This window comes from Pleurodeles waltl, chromosome 11 (assembly GCF_031143425.1).
Source record: "Pleurodeles waltl isolate 20211129_DDA chromosome 11, aPleWal1.hap1.20221129, whole genome shotgun sequence".
Classification (NCBI taxonomy): Eukaryota; Metazoa; Chordata; class Amphibia; order Caudata; family Salamandridae; genus Pleurodeles; species Pleurodeles waltl.
Window position 1 is genome coordinate 632,337,677 of NC_090450.1, and position 18,692 is coordinate 632,356,368.

Here is an 18,692-nt window from a genome sequence, read left to right on the forward strand (position 1 = left end):
AAATAAGCAGCTTACCTCAGTCCTGCCAATCTTGTGTCATCATGCGATCGGCTTCCACCTGCAAGGATAACTCTGCTTTGCCAGAGAGCAAGGTAGGCGGCGGAGTTCCATGGGTTCATTACTGCTTGGGCGCCATCTTGGACGTGCCCCCCAGTTACACTCTTTTAAAACGCCTTCAGCTGTATGCAGGTGCAAACAGCCGTCACACCCCTATTCTGAGCCTCCGTCTGTAGACCTGTTGTTGTCGCCGCATCCCACTCTTTTGCAATACGCTGCCCACATCGTGTTATAATTGCACCTAAAAACCTCTCACTGCTACACATCAATTTTTTTCACTTACTCTTTCTCATGGACATATTGAACCTTCTAGCAGTGTTTCCTCTCTACAGTCACCCACACTTGTTTGCCAGTCTCCCTCCCCAACTCATATCTGTCTCCGATGCTTTCCTCACCCACACATCTGGGTCCATTTCAGCCTCCTCCTACTGTATTCTGCAACACCTCTGCCTTCTTCTCAACAGCTCCCTCCTATGTCTTGTTCTCCCTGCCCCCATTCACATAGGTCAGGCCCCTAGCATTCCCAACCCTAGCCCTTCTGTCACCTGACAGGTCTAACACACATACTTTGAGACAAACACACAGTTGCATCACTAAAAGAAAACGGACCACATGCAATTTGTGGGTAAAACTGTTGCAAGTTTATTCATATTCTGTTATGCAGTACACAGGTAGGGTTAATTTACGGTTGATCAAACGTGTGCAGCACTGTTTAGGACTAACAGCTGACACCTTTCCTGAAACAATCTCAAGCGACGAGGAATCCCAGTGATGTTGTTTTAGCCATCCAGTGCTCTGTATTTCTCACTGGAGCTATGGTACCATACATTTTAATGGCTGCTGCACCCGTGCCATCATAGAGCGAGAAAAGGCCAACCCCCAGGACGCAGCCAGAGTTAACCGTGTCATATTCTTTTTTTTTTTTTTTTTTTTTTTTTTTACTTTAAGCAGTTTAGTACAGCAGATCAACTGCTCTGCAGCGTGTAAAAAAAATTGGCAAACTGAATCGATTTCACATAGGCAAAGCCTATTGTTTTTGCCAATGCTTCTTATATTCTGAAGTGAACATACTTTAATTGAGTACTGAGCTGTTAAATGTTGGAATGCTCTCTGCTTTTGTACCAGGGAGGTGGGTGTGTGGCGAATATAGTAGTTCGCACCTCAGCGCCCCTACCTCTTCTCTGAAGCCGCTGCAACTGATATGTAAGAAGAAAAGATGTATCACTCATCTGGCTAAATGGAAACATTTGCAATCGTGGTAGCAAACCTTTCGTGATTTAACATGCCACACGACGCACATTCCTTTTGATTTTTTTAAACTTAAACTTTTTCTGATCAATCGGACAGTGCTACATTCCATACATTTAAAGTACCAGCATTGAATCTTGGTATCAGAGCTTATAACTTTGATAAAGGGTTAAACATTGTAGTACATTCTGATTAACCTCGAAGGCCAGTCCAATATGCTACTATTCACATAGACCCATCAGACCCTACTACAGTTCATGAGCTGACCCTACTATATCACTCTTCTTGTGCATGATTTAGTTCTGATCATATCATGTAGCCACCGGATAATCTTTATTCTCCATTGACAAAAGATATGCTCTGAGGGGGTCTCAAAAGTCCCTTGAACTGGCTGCATTTTGAATCACCCCAGAGCCACAAGTCCATCATTTCATTACAGTAAATCATGTCTTGTTTGCATTCTTTCATTGTAGACACTGGCCCTTTCATCCGTCATATTGACACTCAACATTTCACTAGCAACAGAGCAGTAGCTGCAAATTATGGAATAGAAAATGAAAGGAAACATTTTAAGAAAAAATCCAAAATTGCATTAATTGGGTAGGTTTCAATGGTAGTGAGGGGTTTTTGGGTTCAGCAATGGATGCTGAGGGGATTTTAGGGTCAGGAATTGGTCGGGAAGAGGTTTAGTGATCAGGAATGGTTGGAGTTTAGAGTTTATGAAGGGTTTTTAGGGTTCACGGATGGATCGAGTTTGTGTAGAAAGGGATTTTGGGGTTCAGGCATGGGTGGAGTTGGGGGGTCAGGGATGGATGTAGTTTAGGTCTGGTGAGGGTCTTTAGGGGGCAAGGATGGATGTGTCTTGGATGTGTCTAGGGGTTGTGAGGAAGTCAGGGATGGATGGTAGTTAGTGATCGTGAGGGGTCAGCGAGTTAAAGCACCTGAAGTTTGACAATGTAAAAGATATAAATCTGACGTACTGCCCCGTGAAGTAAAGTACTGAAATAAACACCTCAGACAAAAATGTGTTTGAAAGTAAGACCTGCAAAAATTGCATTTACTCCTTAAAAAATAAGCATACAAAAGACAATCTGTGAATTGGATCTATGAAATGATAAATGCCATTCATCCTGTAAATTTCCATTAGAGAGTTTATGTGAAAAGGTTTCTCAGTAATGACATTCCACTAAATCATTTTTCTCTGAACGCACATACAACCCGTTATAGGAAATCCATTTCTTCAGCTTCTTGCAGAATTCAAGAAGTGAGAGAGAGGCATTGAAGAGTAGCGTGAGGTCATTCCATGCTTTAGTAGTGATGTAGGAGAAGGCTGAACTGCCAGATTTTCTTTTCCGAATCTGTGGGATGTTTGCAACTTGGAGTCCTGACGAGTAGCAGTGTCTGGAAGGTTTGTAAAAGCAGATGGGATTATTGAGGTATGGTAGGCCAGTGTTATGTAGTGCCCTGAAACTGTGGGGGAGGAGTTTGAATTGTGCTCATCTGTGAATGGGGAGCCAGTGGAGCTCCTCAGGTGTGGCGTGATGTGAGCGTGCAGCAAGGTAGATTGAGAGCTCTTCTGGCTGCTGAATTCTTAATAGTCAGCAGTCTTCTGGTATGGTTTTTGTTGACCCCATCAGTGAGGGTGTTCCCATAGTCCAGCTTGCTTGTGTTGAGGGTGTCTGTAGGAAGCTGGGTTCTGGTTGCAGAACGGCCTCCCCTGCCATGCCACACTCCTCAAGTGGCCAGGCTCTATAGCACATCTGTGTCTAGTAAATGGTACCCCTGGTACCTAGGGCCTGGGTACTGGAGATGGTTCCTAGGAGCTGCAGCACAACCTGTTGCACTCTAAGGGACCCAGCAGCAACCATTGCAAGCTGTGTGACAAAGTGCTCCCTAAATGTGAAAATACAACATGGCACTGTGTGCTATGTCCCCTAAACTCTGCATGCAATATTTGTGAGTCACTGTAGGAAAGTACCTTCTTTCTTTGCATGGTTACCCCCATTTTCTGCCTGTTGTCAGTGTGTTTGACTGTGTCTACTGGGATCCTGCTAACCAGGACCCCAGTAGTTAAGCTCTCTCCTGTAAATGATACCTTTTTCCTCCCACAATTGGCATACTGGTCCCCCCATGTAACTCCCTAGTTTATGGTACCTAGGTACCCAGGGTATTGGGGTTCCAGGGGATCCCTATGGGCTGCAGAAGTCATAGGGACCTCATGTAAAGGGTTCTGTAGGCCTGCCGTTGTAGTCTGCGTGAAATGGGTGCATGCGCCCGTTTTCACTACAGGTCACTGCACCAGCTCACTGTAAGTCTCCCCTATTCTAGGCCCTCTCAGCCCAGAGGGCAGGGTGCAGGTACCTGTGTGTACCTGTTGCAAGTATTACCAGTATGATGCCATGCACTCTCGGGGCTCCTTAAAGGACCCCCAACATTGCTACCACCAGTCTTACATGGTTTTCCGGGCAGCCCAAGCTGCTGCCACTCATCAGACAGGTGTCTGCCCTCCTGCTGCTTGATCTGATCAAGCCCAGGAAGGCAGAACAAAGGATTTCCTTTGGGAGAGGGAGGTAACACCCTCTCCCTTTGGAAATAGATGTGACTGGCTTGGGAGGGGTAGCCTCCCCAAGCCACTGGTTTGCATTGAAGGGCACATTTGGTGCCCTCTGTGCGTAAACCAGTCCACACCAGTTCAGGGACCACCAGTCTCTGCTCTGGTGCGAAACTGGACAATGGAAAGGGGAGTGAGCACACCACTGTCCATCACCACCCCGAGGGTGGTGCTCAGAGCTCCTCCAGAGGGTCCCTGGGTTCTGCCATCTTGCTTCCAAGGCTGGCAGGGAACTGTGGTAGCATGTGAGTGGCCAGTCGAGGTAGGTAACGTCAGAGCAGCCTCCTGATAGGTGCTTACCTGGTTAGATGACCAGTCCCCCTTTCAGAGCTATTTAGTGTCTCTCTTGGATGGGTCCTCAGATTCAACTTGCAAGACTCCAGCAGGATTCCTCTGCAACCTCCACTTTGACTTCAGGTCACTGGACCCGCAACTGGACCCTCCAAGAATCGACAATGCTGCAATCAATGAAGAAGACTCTTCTACAACTTTGTTTCCATGACTCCTTCCAGCTTTGCAATATTTCCCCAGCCGTGCATCCTCAGAAGACAGCAACTCCTCATCCTGCACAAGAAGAAGAAGGAATCTCCCTTGGCTTGAAGGAGTCACTCCCCTGCAACCGCAGGCACCTACAGCAGGAGATGACCGGCTTTGTGGATCTCCCCTCATCTTGAGCTGCATGGATTCTGCATCACGGGTGGTCCAGAGTAGTCCTCCTGGTCCTCTCTACCAGCTATCCAACTTTGGTGGAGGTAAGCCTTTACCTTCCCGTGCAGGACAGTACCTCATGCACTGCAGCTCTGGCAGCTGCCAAGGCTTGTTTGCATCTCCTCCAAAGGATCTTCAGGCGACGTGCAGCTCCGCCCCCAGCACTCCTTCCTTTTGTAGTGCTGCGTGGGCTTCTTCTGCAACTCCTGTGTCCCTGTCCTGTGGGACTCCTGTGGACTTTGCCTCTGCATCCTGTGGACTCTGCGACACTGAGGGTCCCCTGTGACTCCCCCTCCTGGGTTGAGTCCTCCTGGGCCTTGCTTGTCCCTGGCAGCCCCACTTTTCCACTAACCGCAAGTTTGCCTTTGCCAAAGCTTGTTGGTGGAATTCCTGCACCAACGCCCTTCTGCAAACTTCACTCCAGCATGGGACATCTTCTGCATCCATCAGGATCTCTTCTCTGGTTCCAGGGCTGCAGTGCTGGCCTGTTCTCCATCACCGTTGGCCAACTCCTCCAAGTACAGATCTGTGGGTAGTAGCTCCTACTCCGCCTGAGCTCCACTGTGACTCTTGGACTTGGTCCCCTCTCTCCACAGGTCTTACTTCTTCAGGAATCCACTGCCGGTTTTCTTGCTGTCTTCTGTGGGTGTCTTCTTCTTTTCCTCCGTTTTGGTGGTTTGGGGAAAATCCAATGATTTACTCCTGCTTTCCTGGTCGCTCGGGTGGGGGGGGGGGGTACTGTTTTACTTACCTCTGTGGTTTTCTAGTACTCCCAGTTCCCCTCTACACATTCTACGTACCTAAGTTGGGCTCCTGTGTTCGCATTCCATTTGTTTTTTTATATATGGTTTACGCTTTTAAAATTCTTTATTCCCCCAACTCAGGTGGCATTGGCAACTGTAGCACCTCCTTATATATCTCCTTTTTTCCATTGATAAGAAGTACAAACCTTTTTTCTTTTATTACAGTTTTGCTTTACAGTTAATTGTCTTTCAATTCTATTTCACCAAATACTCTTTAGCTTCTTTCCACTCACTTATGACTCAGAATTTCATTATGATTGTTTTTTTTATTTCAATTCCTCCTTACTTGTGAGCTTGTATTGCTATTCCTCCTCACCAGTGACCTTCTATCCTAATTGTCTTAACCTCTGACCTTTTTATTCAAATTCCCACTGAAGATTTCCACACTTAAGAGCATCTTGACATCTTTGAAGAGAAGTTGACAGCACTGTGACCCATAGCATTGTGAAATCTCTGTACCTTTTTAACCCCATCTGCTCTGTAAACCCTCACTCCCTGAATGTGCCCCATTAAATTAACTCTTTCCTTACTTCACCTACACCACTACTATTATATCCAACCTCACTTCCTGTGAGTTCACATCAAAATCTTTAGTGGAAACACGCTCAGCAAACTTTTCACTGTCTTGCCTTTCCTAACAAAAGACATCACACATCTCAACGTACCCTTTTCTCCAGAACCCTCAAGTGGTTGGTGATCACCTGCCTCCTCTCCTCTTTAAATCTTTGCACAGTACTGCAATTTGGCTTTGATCCCTTCCACCCAATGCTTCTACCAGTTATGCATGTCTCCAACTCAGGCGCCACAAATACCTTTTACGCATCATCATTCTCTGAACTCTGCAGCATTTGGTAAAATGGACCCTCAGCCGTGTGCATAGCCTTTGCTTCACTCAGTAATGAGCAAAGCTCTTGGCGGCCCCCCATTTTCCTCCTTTGATGCCACTAACACTCGTTGGACACCAAAGTTCTGCCTTCTCCTGGGACATCAATTGATTTCCTGCTGCATCGACTTTTTTTTTTTTTAACTTAGAAATTTCTTTTCTTGCTCCACTTACATATTGATTGCACTGAGGTTGTTTGCACCATACCTCTTCTCTAAAGAAAATATTTTAATGCCTCAGTGAACACTGGATGTATCTCTAATGCTAAATGTCTCTGCAATGGAAATAATCTTACAATCTTGTTTTGTGGTTGATCAGCCTCTACCACCCTCTCCCAACCCTATCATCTTTCCCTCAGACACCCTGACACTTTTCCAACCCCCCGGTAGGCCAAGCATTCATTTTAAGCAAGTGTGGGCTGACAGTCCTTCATTGTCTCACCACAGCTTCTGGATTCCAGCTGCCAATTAGCATAAGGTTGCTAGCACCTCTTCCTGGTGACAAGACTTCTGGTCAACTCATTGGTCTTGTTTCAACTGCACTACTGCTGGAGCTTAATAATGAAGCTCCCTCAATATGCATTTTTTTACTTAAACAATATCATTAGCATTGCTGCAGGAACTCTACGCAGCCTTCCTAGATATTCACCTTCCACACTCTGCTGACCTTTAGCAGGACAGCTGTCTGCCAAACACAGGGCAGGGTAAAAATGCCTAGTTTTTAAAGCTGTTTGCTGCATACTGCTGCCTATCTCGCGCCTCTGTTCTGTTTTCACATCCCACTTTCTTCCCTCTGATCAGAGGACCTTCATCTCCTCAGGGTGCCCACTCCTGGTTCAACCTAGAGCCACACCTTTCCTCATACGGGTTGAAAGTGTTCTCATATCCTACCTTCTTGAGCTCACTGGTCCAGGCTCATGACAAATCTATTGAAAGCCAAAACCAGTGAGAGAGCGATTTACTTTGTATTATTAATATTATTGTTTTTTGCATTTGTATAGTGCACAGTATGCGATTAGTTAGCCATTGCAGAGATTTTTTTTCTTTCTAAACCCTGGTTCGATGGCTACTACTGTATAAATAAGTAATTCCTATAAATAGGTCAGGATTGTATGTTTCATGTAAAGTAATGTCTGTGTCTCACTGTTCAGAACACAATGCACCGTCAATTTGTTTTTATGTAAGCCTCTTTATCACAAATCCCGCTGATCTTTGAGATTAGTCTTTTATCCCATATCCCCTCTGTCAGTACCACTGACCATTAATTTCTTCAAGCTTCTCTTAATCTACGACAGTGTATCCCAATCTTCTCTGGTATCTGGACTTTTTCTTGATTACACAATCCAAAGAACTGGAAAACCATGGTAGATGGCTGGCAATTTGGCCTCATTCCCACTGACTTAGGAACTTTCAACCTAATTCTTTCACAACTATCACCTTTACTCTAATTATGTGTTCCCGAATATCCTTTCCCCTAATCCCATCACTGAACCTCTGACCTTTCATCTACCTCTTCTGTAGCCAGTTAGTCTTTGTCATTGGTTGGTCTCCACTGCCTTGCCGCTTTCTTCCTCTTAAGCCTGTATTTTAGGCCATATACTGTGCAATTTTGGGAAACGATTTGAACACACAGCTGCATAGCATCATATTTATTAAGGCTGGACTTACTGCTCTGACCCAGAACTTGCTGTGAGGCAGAACTTCCTTTTCTTAACGGCACATGGATCGGGGTTTCAGGTTTGCACAACATAGCACGCTACTAAATCTACATTAAATAATCAGGACAGTGACGGGCTTCTGTGCCAAATGAAATTCCCGCAGGGATAGGCTTCATGGATAATGCCAGGACAAAAAGAATATGCCACAATTCCCCTTTAAGTAACCGAGGATTGATGCATTCCTTCCTCCTTTGCCAAGTAGAGGATTTGATGGCATCTCAAAAAAAGCACTCTCCGGGGAAAATTAAATATTAATTCCACAAGATACTCAAGAAAATGAACCAAAACACAGTCAAGTCTAAATATATTGTATGAGCTCGAGAATGCTTTTGTGTTCCTTTACGGAAGACTTTGGCCGAGGTGCAAGTTAATTTTCTGAACGCTGCCCAGCCTCGATTTATTAAATAGGCCACAGCTTGTATATCGTCTGATGAAATCGTTGACTAAACCTTAAACACATTGGGATTGCCTAATCGTGCAAGCTGACCTTTAATAAAAGATGTAGAGAGTTGCACAGGCTTTTCTGCGACAGATACCGTATATTTATACGTCTGCCTTTTAAGTATCATTTGTGTTGCTGTGAAGCTCATCTTTATAAACTTGTTCTCAGCACCTGAGGTTACAAGGACACCCTCACCAAACAAACCGTGGTAGTCGGATGTGACTTCATTGACAGGGAAGGGGGGAGTAGGTGAGGGTCACTGTCCGTTCCACACTGCTTTGCCCTCTTAAGTAACTCCATAACTACACGCTTTCTAAAGTCCTCTTTACAGTCTTCTATGCTGAAACCGTGGCCTACTTAATTAAGAATTCTCCCACAGTGCAGGTGTGCTAAGACATCTGTTGAAAGAGGCTTGGCCTTAACCCCCTACCAAAACCCTGCCCGTGACCCACACTATCAATCATCCTACTCTGCAGAATATATCACCCACCCAGAAAGCCGATTAAGGGTGGAACATATGGGGAAGGTTCATCTAGGTCCCCCTAAGGGCCTTGCTCAAGAGTCCTTCAGGGGCTTTCATGACCCGAAGGTCAGTAGTGAGGAAAAATTGCTTCACTGTTATTCAGACTCCAAAGAGGGTCCCTTTTTTATTGCCTCTTCTGAGGTTGTCCATGATCATCCTTTGGCTGACCCGCTAGAGGATTTTCTGTCTTCTAAGGTGGTGTTGGGAAAGGTAGTTGAGCTCCTATAATTGACTTTTCCATTCATAGCAATTATGACAAACATTTTGACTGAAATACCCCTGCTTTCTTTTATAATCCCAGTAGTTTAGCTTCTATTTCCCCAAGGCAAATCAAAGAACTTATTAAACAATACATCCAAAGGGTGCGGTTAGAGACTAGGTGTGGTGGGACAGCGAGCATTCCCTATGACCTACCTCTGCATCGGCACTTTATTTGCAGATTATTGCTAATGAGAAACATGCATTTTTTGCTGGCAAGGTTCCGCCTTGAATTAATTTCCTGGTGGCTTTTCCCAATAAGGGCCCTTGAATCTCAGCTCTCCCCCCTTGCCACTGTGAAATACCGGCAGGACAGAGCACATTGCAGTTTTTACTATTTTGCACATTTTATACCACTCAAAGAAGACCATTCTTGTGCCTAGTTTTACAAGCATTAGAAACAAAATCACATGTGCTGCTTTTGCTTATTTACACCAGTTGGGTATGCTTTGAAGATACGTTCTAAATATTGAGACTTACTCTTAAGTTTAGAATGCCTCCATTTTATCATCTTAATGCTCTTTTTTTATCATTAATTATATTGTATTTGTTTGTAATTATGTGACTGTTATGGCTCAAGTGAGCTGAATAAAGTATTTTGATGATGATGACTGAAATACTCCAGTCCGTTTCTGCGATCTTGGACCTCCTGTTGCCTTTTAATGAGCGACTGTTAGAATCTGCCATGTCCGCTTAGGCAAACTCCTGCACAATCCGTGCACTGTGAAGTGGTTTTCTTCCTCTTCTGACTCCAAGGCAACTCAGCATTTCTCTCCTCTCATCTGTCACCTGGGGAAGCTAGGACCCTAGGTCCCAGTTTTTAGAGGAGTTGATGCAGGTCCCTTTCCCTTGGCCGACAGTTTCAATGGACTGAGTTAATAAGGAAAAAGGTGTTTTCTTCAGGGTGCCTGGCTCTTGAGTCCTGTATTATTCCAGTGCTCTTTTGGGAGATGGCCAAAAGGTGCTTCCCTTTTGCGAGTCAACACAAGAGGACACTTTTTTGAAGTAGTTCAGGATGGCTATGGTCCTCTAGACAACTTCTTGGGTCTACTTTTAACACTGTGGCAGGTCTATGGCACTTCTAGAGTCTTTGTAGGCATTCTTAGTTCCGCTCCTAGGACCTTCCTGGAGGCAAATGTGCTGGATGCAGAATTGATGGTTGTATCCTCTTTGGTGAACAGTCTTCCTTGGCCTTGGATAAAGTAGCACAGAGACACAAAACTGCCGAAGCTTGGAGTATACTATAAGGCCTTACTAGCATCACTAGCACTACTGATTACAGGGAGCATGGTGCTTTCGTGGGGTTCTAAGACCAGTAACAACCATTTTCTTCTTGATCCCTGACTTCTCTTAACCAGCCATTTCAAAGCCTCCTCTCGAAAGATAAATCCCAAGCAAAAGGAGACTTCCTTTTCTGTTACCGTGTAGGAAGGCCCACTGGAGCCTTTGCTCTCAATGTGGGGGATAAGTCCGCACCTTTGAACCTCATTTTTCAAACTGCCTGTACATTTGCCAGTGCTTCAAGGTTTCAGGCAAGGGGATGTGGCTATGAGTGGCGAATTTGAGAGTTGGTCCCTTTTCCTTTAGTGAGGGACTCAAATAGTTTCTGATACATATATTGCCTAGTACAGTGGTTTCCAACCTTTTGACTTCTGTGGACCCCCACTTTATCATTACTGGAATCTGGGGACCCCACTGACTCATTATTGGAATCCGGGGACCCCCCAATGAGTCATTACTGAAAGCTGGGGACCTAATATGTTAATATTATTTAATTTTCTATGCAGTCGCAGACCTCCTGAGGAGGCTTCGCCGACCACCAGGGGTCCCCGGACCACAGGTTGGAAACCACTGGCCTAGTAGTTGGGGTTGTTTGGTAGCGATGTTGGATATATATATTTTTGATTGTTCAGTCCTCCTAGCTGAGGAGTGACATTAGAGCTGTGTTCTAAGATTAATTTACAGTTCCACCACCTGGCCAGCGTAGTATCCACAATTTAGTAGTGTTGAGGTTTTTTTGGTATGTGCTGTAGTCACTTTAACAGTCTGTGGTATGGACAGTTGGTCTGACCCCAGGGTATTTTCTGTTTGCATTGTTAGAAACAATCTGTATGGTATATGAAACAACACAATGATGTGGTGGACACTTATCAGTTCTTTATGTTAGGTGTTTTGGGGATGCCCGGCTCACTTTGCTGAAGCATGACTGGTTCTTTCACACTAAGCTGAATTGTCCCTAGTTGTAGCATTCATTGGCTGTTGTGAGGGTCTTCTTCTGTGTCAAGCATTGTCTACATTCTGGGCTTGTAGGGCTGGCTGGCTGCCTACATGGGTCCGAATGGCATGGTTATTTACGTTTCTACCCTGACCTTCCACCTGGGGGGGGGGTTATTGATTTGGTATTAAGGCATGAGATAAGGAATTTGTTGGTAGTCATATCCATCATAAGAATAAGGTATCTTTGGTAACAATGCTTCTGGTGGATAGTCTGTGTACCAGCCAACCCACCTGTCTCCCTGTCCGTTGGAGTGGTGTGGCATGATTAGTAATGTTCCAAGTTAGTTTTTTTCTACACTTCTTTCTCGTCACTTTCATCAGTCTCACCTCCATCTCTAATGATATAGAAAATGGGCTGGAACCAGCATAAGGACCCTGGGGCGGCAGTATATATGACTGTGTGAAGTCACATCTGGGGAGGTATTGGGGCTGTGTTGGGGCATGATCCAACTGACTGGCAAACAACATCTATTTTAGTTTTTTGGGTTCAGTCTGGCCCCTTGAGTAATTAACTAGGTGAGGATAATGCAGGTAGATAAGAGTATCCACCAGAAACATTGTTACTGAAGGTAAGACATTTCTTCTTTCACTCTGCAATAATAAAGTCTTGGAGTCCGCTTCGGATGCCATTTATTAATTGTTTTGTGGCTTTAGGACACTACAGGGAGATCACAACGACCAAAGAGTCTTCAGCTCATGGATAACAGACTAACTTTGCTACAGAATACCTCACCTCATCAGTCAAGCTTCCAGAGCCCTCCCCCGATCACACCAAAAACACTACGAACTAACAGTAAGTCCTGTTGTGGAAAGTGTGATGTTACTGTCATTTTAAAGAGCGTCTTCAAGAGGATTCCATTTTGTTGTATGTTATGCAAATGCTCATCTCATGCCTTTTGCCTTTACATTCTCATTTGTATGTTGGTGGGTCTATCAGTCACAGAAGAAGTGCATCATTTTGTAGCATAGTAGCAGAAAAGTCATAGCTGTGCAAAAGAAGCTTAAGACTGAGTCAATAGGTAAAAGAAAAATTAATTTCACTTTCCAAAACCTTTGCACAAGTTTAGCCAAGCGCCTTTTCTCTTTGGGGTATAGAGAGAACATTATGATGCAGAGTAAGCTAAAAAGTTGATAGTGTGTAACACGTCAAACCAATGTCATATTAGTTGCCCTATCTTGTGCATGTATACAAAAACGTTTTGTGTACTTTTCCAAATATATTTTAAGGACGAAAAAATCTTTCAATGAGGCTTTTTCTGCCAACATTTTCAAAGGTTCAAAATAGTATCATATTCTGTCTGTTAGGTTTTTAATGAGCGAATTGTGTCCTCGTTTATTGGTGAGAGTTGAAGCTTGTTTGGCCTTCACACCCTCTTTAGTCTTGAAGAATGGATGTGATCTCACACTAAGGTTTAACAAAATTCTAGACTTGTATCTCATATAAGCTTTTTGAATGCAGATCAGAAGCTTAACTCCAACCTAAACTGTGTTAGAGACACTGTAACTGTTTTGTTAGGTGTTACTGCTCCATTGAAGAAAATGCAAGGGCAGACACTTTAAACCACTGGTTCTCAGTATGACTAAGAGCTCTAAACAAGAGAATTTGGAACACACTTGAAGGTCAGGGAACGTTGTCAGGCATAGAAAGCAGCAACTCATGCTATTGGTGTGGAGGTAACCTCTATGTAAATAATATTTAAAGTGAATGACAAAACCTGGCATTGTTTGCATTTTTGTATATTACATGTAGTGTCATACACTGTAAATACTTACATAGAGGTTACCTCCACACCAATAGCATGAGTAGGATATATCACAGTACAGAGGTACTGCCCAAGACTTCAAAACAAGATAGCGAAGTGGTTGTACAGGATTTGGACATGTAGGATTGTACTCAATTTCTGGGATCAGGTGGTCACACACCTGCATGGCTGATAACCAACTATGTAATTTGGGACTGCACCAAGGTCAAAGGAAAAACCAATGCACTTTCGTTTGGTTGCCTTGGGTCTCCTTCTGGTAAAATGTGGTATTGCTGGCCACCTTATGCCATTAGAGTGGCCGAAGTTTGAACTTTGGCACACTGATAAACGAAAATGGGCGTTGGTGGAGAAAAATAGAATGACAATAGTGCTCACTGACCCCAGATTGGAAAAGGACTTGCGGCACTGAAGAGAAATGACCAGACAGCTGACTGATGATACTTAGACTGATGCCTGTTCTGAACCAGTCAGAACTGTGCCTGGTGCTAATCCTGTTCAGGGTTTGTATCGCTCTATTCCATAGGAGGCACAGACATGTAGCCAAAGTAGACTGCTGATTGTTTTGTTCTGTGCCTATTTGTAATGTGAACCCTTTAAAACAAATTGTTTTTAAAATTTTAAAAAAAGCTGTCAACAACTGGAGACAAAATGGAGGAAGATTACAAATTTCCATAATAAAACCAGATGGTTTATCAGCTCGCCATATGAAGGTGAAAATTAAGTAGAGATACAACAGTATTAATTCTGGAATTAAGCAGCCCAAATATTTATTCCAGTCAGTCTCTTGCTTTCTCACCCCTCCTGTCCTTACAGTGACCACAAAAGCGTCTCAAATGCTGCATGTTTATAATGACAAACAATTCAATGAAAAAATATCTGTTATAAGGCAGATGTGTTGTTGACAAATAAGCTGCATTTTACCCCACAAATCATAGGCAATGGAAGTAAGAATGTGGGGGTGGGAAGTCCTGCAGCCACACTAAAATAACCATGCAGGAGTTCAGAAGATGAATGAACAATAAAGATGCCATCTGATAGAGACTTCTAGCTGCAGCTTCCTTACCTTAGAATTCCCTGGCGTCAGCTTTGAATCCGGAGTTTTTTGTGAGCAGTACCCTGCGCGCGCGCCGTCAGATGGCGTCGTTCGGATCCGCGTGCGTCGACCAGCTCCGCGTGCGTCGCCAGCGTCGTTGGAGTCGTCTATGACGTCACGGTTGTCTATATAGACGCCGTCTCGGCGCGCATACGTCAGTTCTTTTCCTTCCGCGCCGGTTAAGCGCAGTTTCGGAAAGAGCTACCCTGCTTCGACGGTTTGTCGACGCTTTTTTGACTGTTTGGAGTCATGTCTTCGAGAAAGACAGGATTCAAGTCGTGTGGTGCGTGTCATCACACCATGTCGGTGACGGATCCGCACCGAGTTTGTCTTTGGTGCTTGGACAAGGACCACGATTCCACCTCGTGCTCCGATTGTCGGGCCATGGCGCCGAAGGCCTTGAGGGAGAGATCCCTTAAGCTTCTTGCGGCCTGACATTCGTCTTCGGTCGGCGCGACTCCGCGGAGGTCACGGTCCCGCAGTAGGAGGAGGTCGCGGCACCGCTCCCAGAGCCCCAAGTCCTCTTCCTCGCACTCGAGGTCATCGGAAGGTAAGAGGCACAAGAAGAAGAAGAAGTCCAAGCGGTTCTGCGGAGCCGTCGCCAGGGTCGACTCCGCGTCTTCCCCCCTTTCCGGCGACTGGATCTACCCCTGCTCAAATTAAAGAATTTTACGAGGCCATGCGTCTCGTTTTTGAGCGGGCTGTGCCCTCGGGTGGGTCTTCGGGCCCCGCGGGGTCAGCAGGGGCCCCTTCGGATTCGACGCCGGCGGCTTCGGCGCCGTTGGGGACCTCAGGATCCGATAACAGATCCGGACCGGCGCCGGTTTCACACAGTCGACCTCCTTCGGCACCGGGTCCGATGTCGACGATTCCGCCACCAGCGCCCACCGGTGGCAGCCCCATCCTTATTCCGGATGATCCGGAGCGACGTCGTACGACGTTGACTCCGACTTCGACTGAGCCGATTCGGCCCAGATCATTGTCTGAGCATTATTTGGAACAGCCAGACGCAGGAGAGGAATGGGAGGGGTCTGAGGACCCTTTAGAATCAGGTTTGCAACAGGACTGGTATGTGGATCTAGGGGAGGCCAGTGGACTGGGCACATCTCCAGATACTGGTATGCTCTCTCCTCCTAATGTGGCTACGGAGGAGGGGGCTTCTTTTGCTATGGTGGTGCGTAGGGCAGCTGAGGTCTTGGACCTAGATTTGCCTACGGTGCCAGTCAGGACAAATATCCTGACAGAAGTGCTTCAGCCGGGGGTGTCAACATCAGAACCGTTGTTGCCCTTCAATGAGGCTCTTACAGACGTCCTTCTGGGTACGTGGTCCAAACCCAGCACAGGGGCTCCTGTGAATAGGACGGTCGGTCGCCGCCATAGACCCGCTCCCAGCGACCCTAGTTTCCTAACACAACACCCACTCCTGAGAGCTTGGTTGTCCAAGCCTCTACTTCATGTGGTGCCTTCCCTTCCGCTCCCCCGGATAGGGAATCCAAGAGGCTGGATCAGCTTGGGAAGAAGATGTTTTCTTCCTCCAGCCTGGCATTGAGGTCTGTAAACATCTCTTGCCTATTGGGCCGTTATTCCCATACTTTATGGGATACGGTGGCGCAAGTGCTGCCCCAGGTCCCGGAGGGCGTGCGGGACACTCTCACCCAGGCTGCAAAGGATGGGAGAGATGCAGCCAAGTTTACAATCCGGTGTGGCTTGGATACGACCGACTCGCTGGGCAGAGCAATTTCATCGTCAGTGGCCCTTCGTCGCCACGCCTGGCTGCGTTCCACTGGTTTTTCAGGGGATGTTCAGTCCAGCTTGATGGACATGCCCTTTGATGGATCTCGCCTTTTTGGCGAAAAGGCAGACTCCGCGCTTGAGAGGTTCAAGGATTCTCGAGCCACGGCCAGATCCTTGGGCCTTTCAACGCCAGCAAGACAGCAGTCTGTTTTTTGTCCCTTCCGAGGCTTCGGGAGGGGCGTGGTACCACGCCAGCCACAGTTTAGCCACCGTCCTCAGGCTTCACAGCATCCCGGAAGAGGACGTGGTCGTGGTATCATCAGACCCAGAGGGTCTGGCCAGAGGTCGGCCGCCACACAGTCCCCCTCCACTGCGCCCAAGCCCTCCTAGTGTGGTTCTGCGGGATCACGTCCGTCCAGTTGGTGGGAGGATTCGTTTTCATCTCCCTCACTGGCTTTCCATCACCACGGACAAGTGGGTCCTGCAGATCATACGGAAGGGCTACTCCCTTCCAGTCTTTCCCTCCTTCTATCCCTCCGACAAAGGAATGGCTGATGGAGGACCATTTAGGTTTGCTCCGCGAGGAAGTTTTGGCTCTTTTGTCCAAGGGAGCCATAGAAAGAGTCCCGATATCAGAAGTAGGCAGTGGTTGTTATTCCGGCTACTTTCTGATTCCCAAAAAGAAAAAAGGCCTTCGCCCTATTTTGGATTTAAGGGACGTCAATCTCTTCCTCAAGAAGGAGAAATTCAAGATGCTCACTCTTGCTCAGGTTTTGTCTGCCCTAGACCAAGGAGACTGGATGGTAGCGTTGGATTTGCAGGATGCATATTTCCATATTCCCATCCTGCCAAGCCACAGGCGTTACCTGCGGTTCAAGGTGGGCCACGAGCACTTTCAGTTTACCGTGCTTCCTTTCGGTCTCACCAGTGCCCCTCGGGTGTTCACAAAGGTGATGGCGGTGGTGGCAGCTCATTTGCGCAGGTCAGGGATTTCAGTCTTCCCCTACCTGGACGATTGGCTGTTGTAGGCTCCTACGCCCCAGGCTCTCGTCACCCACCTCCAGGCGACGGCGGACCTCTTGCATTCGCTGGGGTTCACTATAAATGTGCCGAAGTCACACCTGACTCCCTCTCAGAAGCTCTCTTTCATCAGAGCTGTTCTGTACACAGTGCAGTATCGGGCTTATCCTCCCGATCAGCGGGTTCAGGATATTCAGGTTATGATTCTGATGTTTCGGCCTCTATCCTGGATCTCGGTGAGACAGACTCTGAGGCTGCTAGGACTCATGGCTTCCTGCATCCTGTTGGTCAAGCATGCCAGATGGCGCATGAGGGCTCTGCAGTGGGACCTGAAGTTCCAATGGGCACAGCATCATGGAAATCTTACCAACGTAGTTCAGATCTCGGAGAGGACTGCGGAAGATCTGCAGTGGTGGTTAGTGAACTGCGAGTGGGTCAAGGGCAGACCCCTCTCCCTTCCCCAACCAGATCTAACGGTAGTGACAGATGCGTCACTTCTGGGATGGGGCGGCCATCTGGGGGAGGTGGAGATCAGAGGTCACTGGTCTCCGGCGGAATCCGGGCTCCACATCAGTTTGTTGGAGCTTCGGGCGATCCGGCTAGCATTAAAAGCATTTCTTCCTGTTGTGAAAGGGAAGGTGGTGCAGGTGTTCACAGACAACACTACCGCAATGTGGTACTGCAACAAGCAGGGCGGTGTGGGGTCGTGGACCCTTTGTCAAGAGGCTTTACGTCTCTGGACATGGCTGGAACAGCAGGGCATGACCCTGGTGGTTCAACACCTGGCAGGTTCTCTGAACGCCAGAGCAGACAAACTCAGCCGAAAATGCTTAGAGGATCACGAATGGTGTATCCATACGGAGGTGGCGCAAGGACTCTTTCAGCAGTGCGGAGAGCCTTGGTTAGATCTGTTCGCCTCCGCAGAGAACGCGCAATGTCAGCAGTTTTACACGTTGGAGTTTCCAAGGGGGCTATCGCTAGGCGACGCTTTTCGTTGCGAGTGGAGTTCAGGCCTCCTATACGCCTTTCCGCCTATACCACTTCTGCCCAGAGTTCTCAAGAAAATCAAGAACGACTGGGCCCAAGTAATCCTTGTGGCTCCGGATTGGGCACAGAGAGTTTGGTATCCAGAGCTTCTCAAAATGAGCATCGGTCCTCCAATCAGGCTGCCTCTTCGGGAGGATCTTCTGTCGTAGCAGCAGGGGAAGGTTCTCCACCCGAACCTGTCAACTCTGCGCCTTCATGCGTGGAGATTGAGCGGCGACAGTTGATGGTTTATGACCTCCCTCCCGAGGTCTGTGATGTCATTCTGGCAGCCAGGCGACCCTCTACTAAGTCGATCTACTCCTGCCGTTGGAAACGTTTTGTTTCTTATTGTTCAGAGAGGTCTATTGATCCTCTTTCTTCTTCTCTGTCTAACATCCTTTTGTTTATTTTGTCTCTTGCCCAGCAGGGTTCCTCCTTGGGGACTCTCAAGGGCTATCTTGCAGCCTTATCGGCTTTTCTTCAGTTGCCTGATCAACCATCTCTGTTTAAATCACCTATAGTACAGATG

At 46.7% G+C, this 18,692-nt stretch overlaps 1 protein-coding gene across 1 annotated transcript in view; it reads left to right on the forward strand.

Annotated features, from left to right (window-relative positions):
- Nucleotides 1–18,692, forward strand: part of DOCK5 (dedicator of cytokinesis 5) — a 799,955-nt gene that overhangs the window by 733,690 nt on the left and 47,573 nt on the right. The window contains exon 50 of the mRNA XM_069214140.1: nt 12,182–12,320. Coding sequence (XP_069070241.1) covers nt 12,182–12,320 — 139 coding nt within the window. The remainder of the gene's footprint in view (nt 1–12,181; nt 12,321–18,692) is intronic.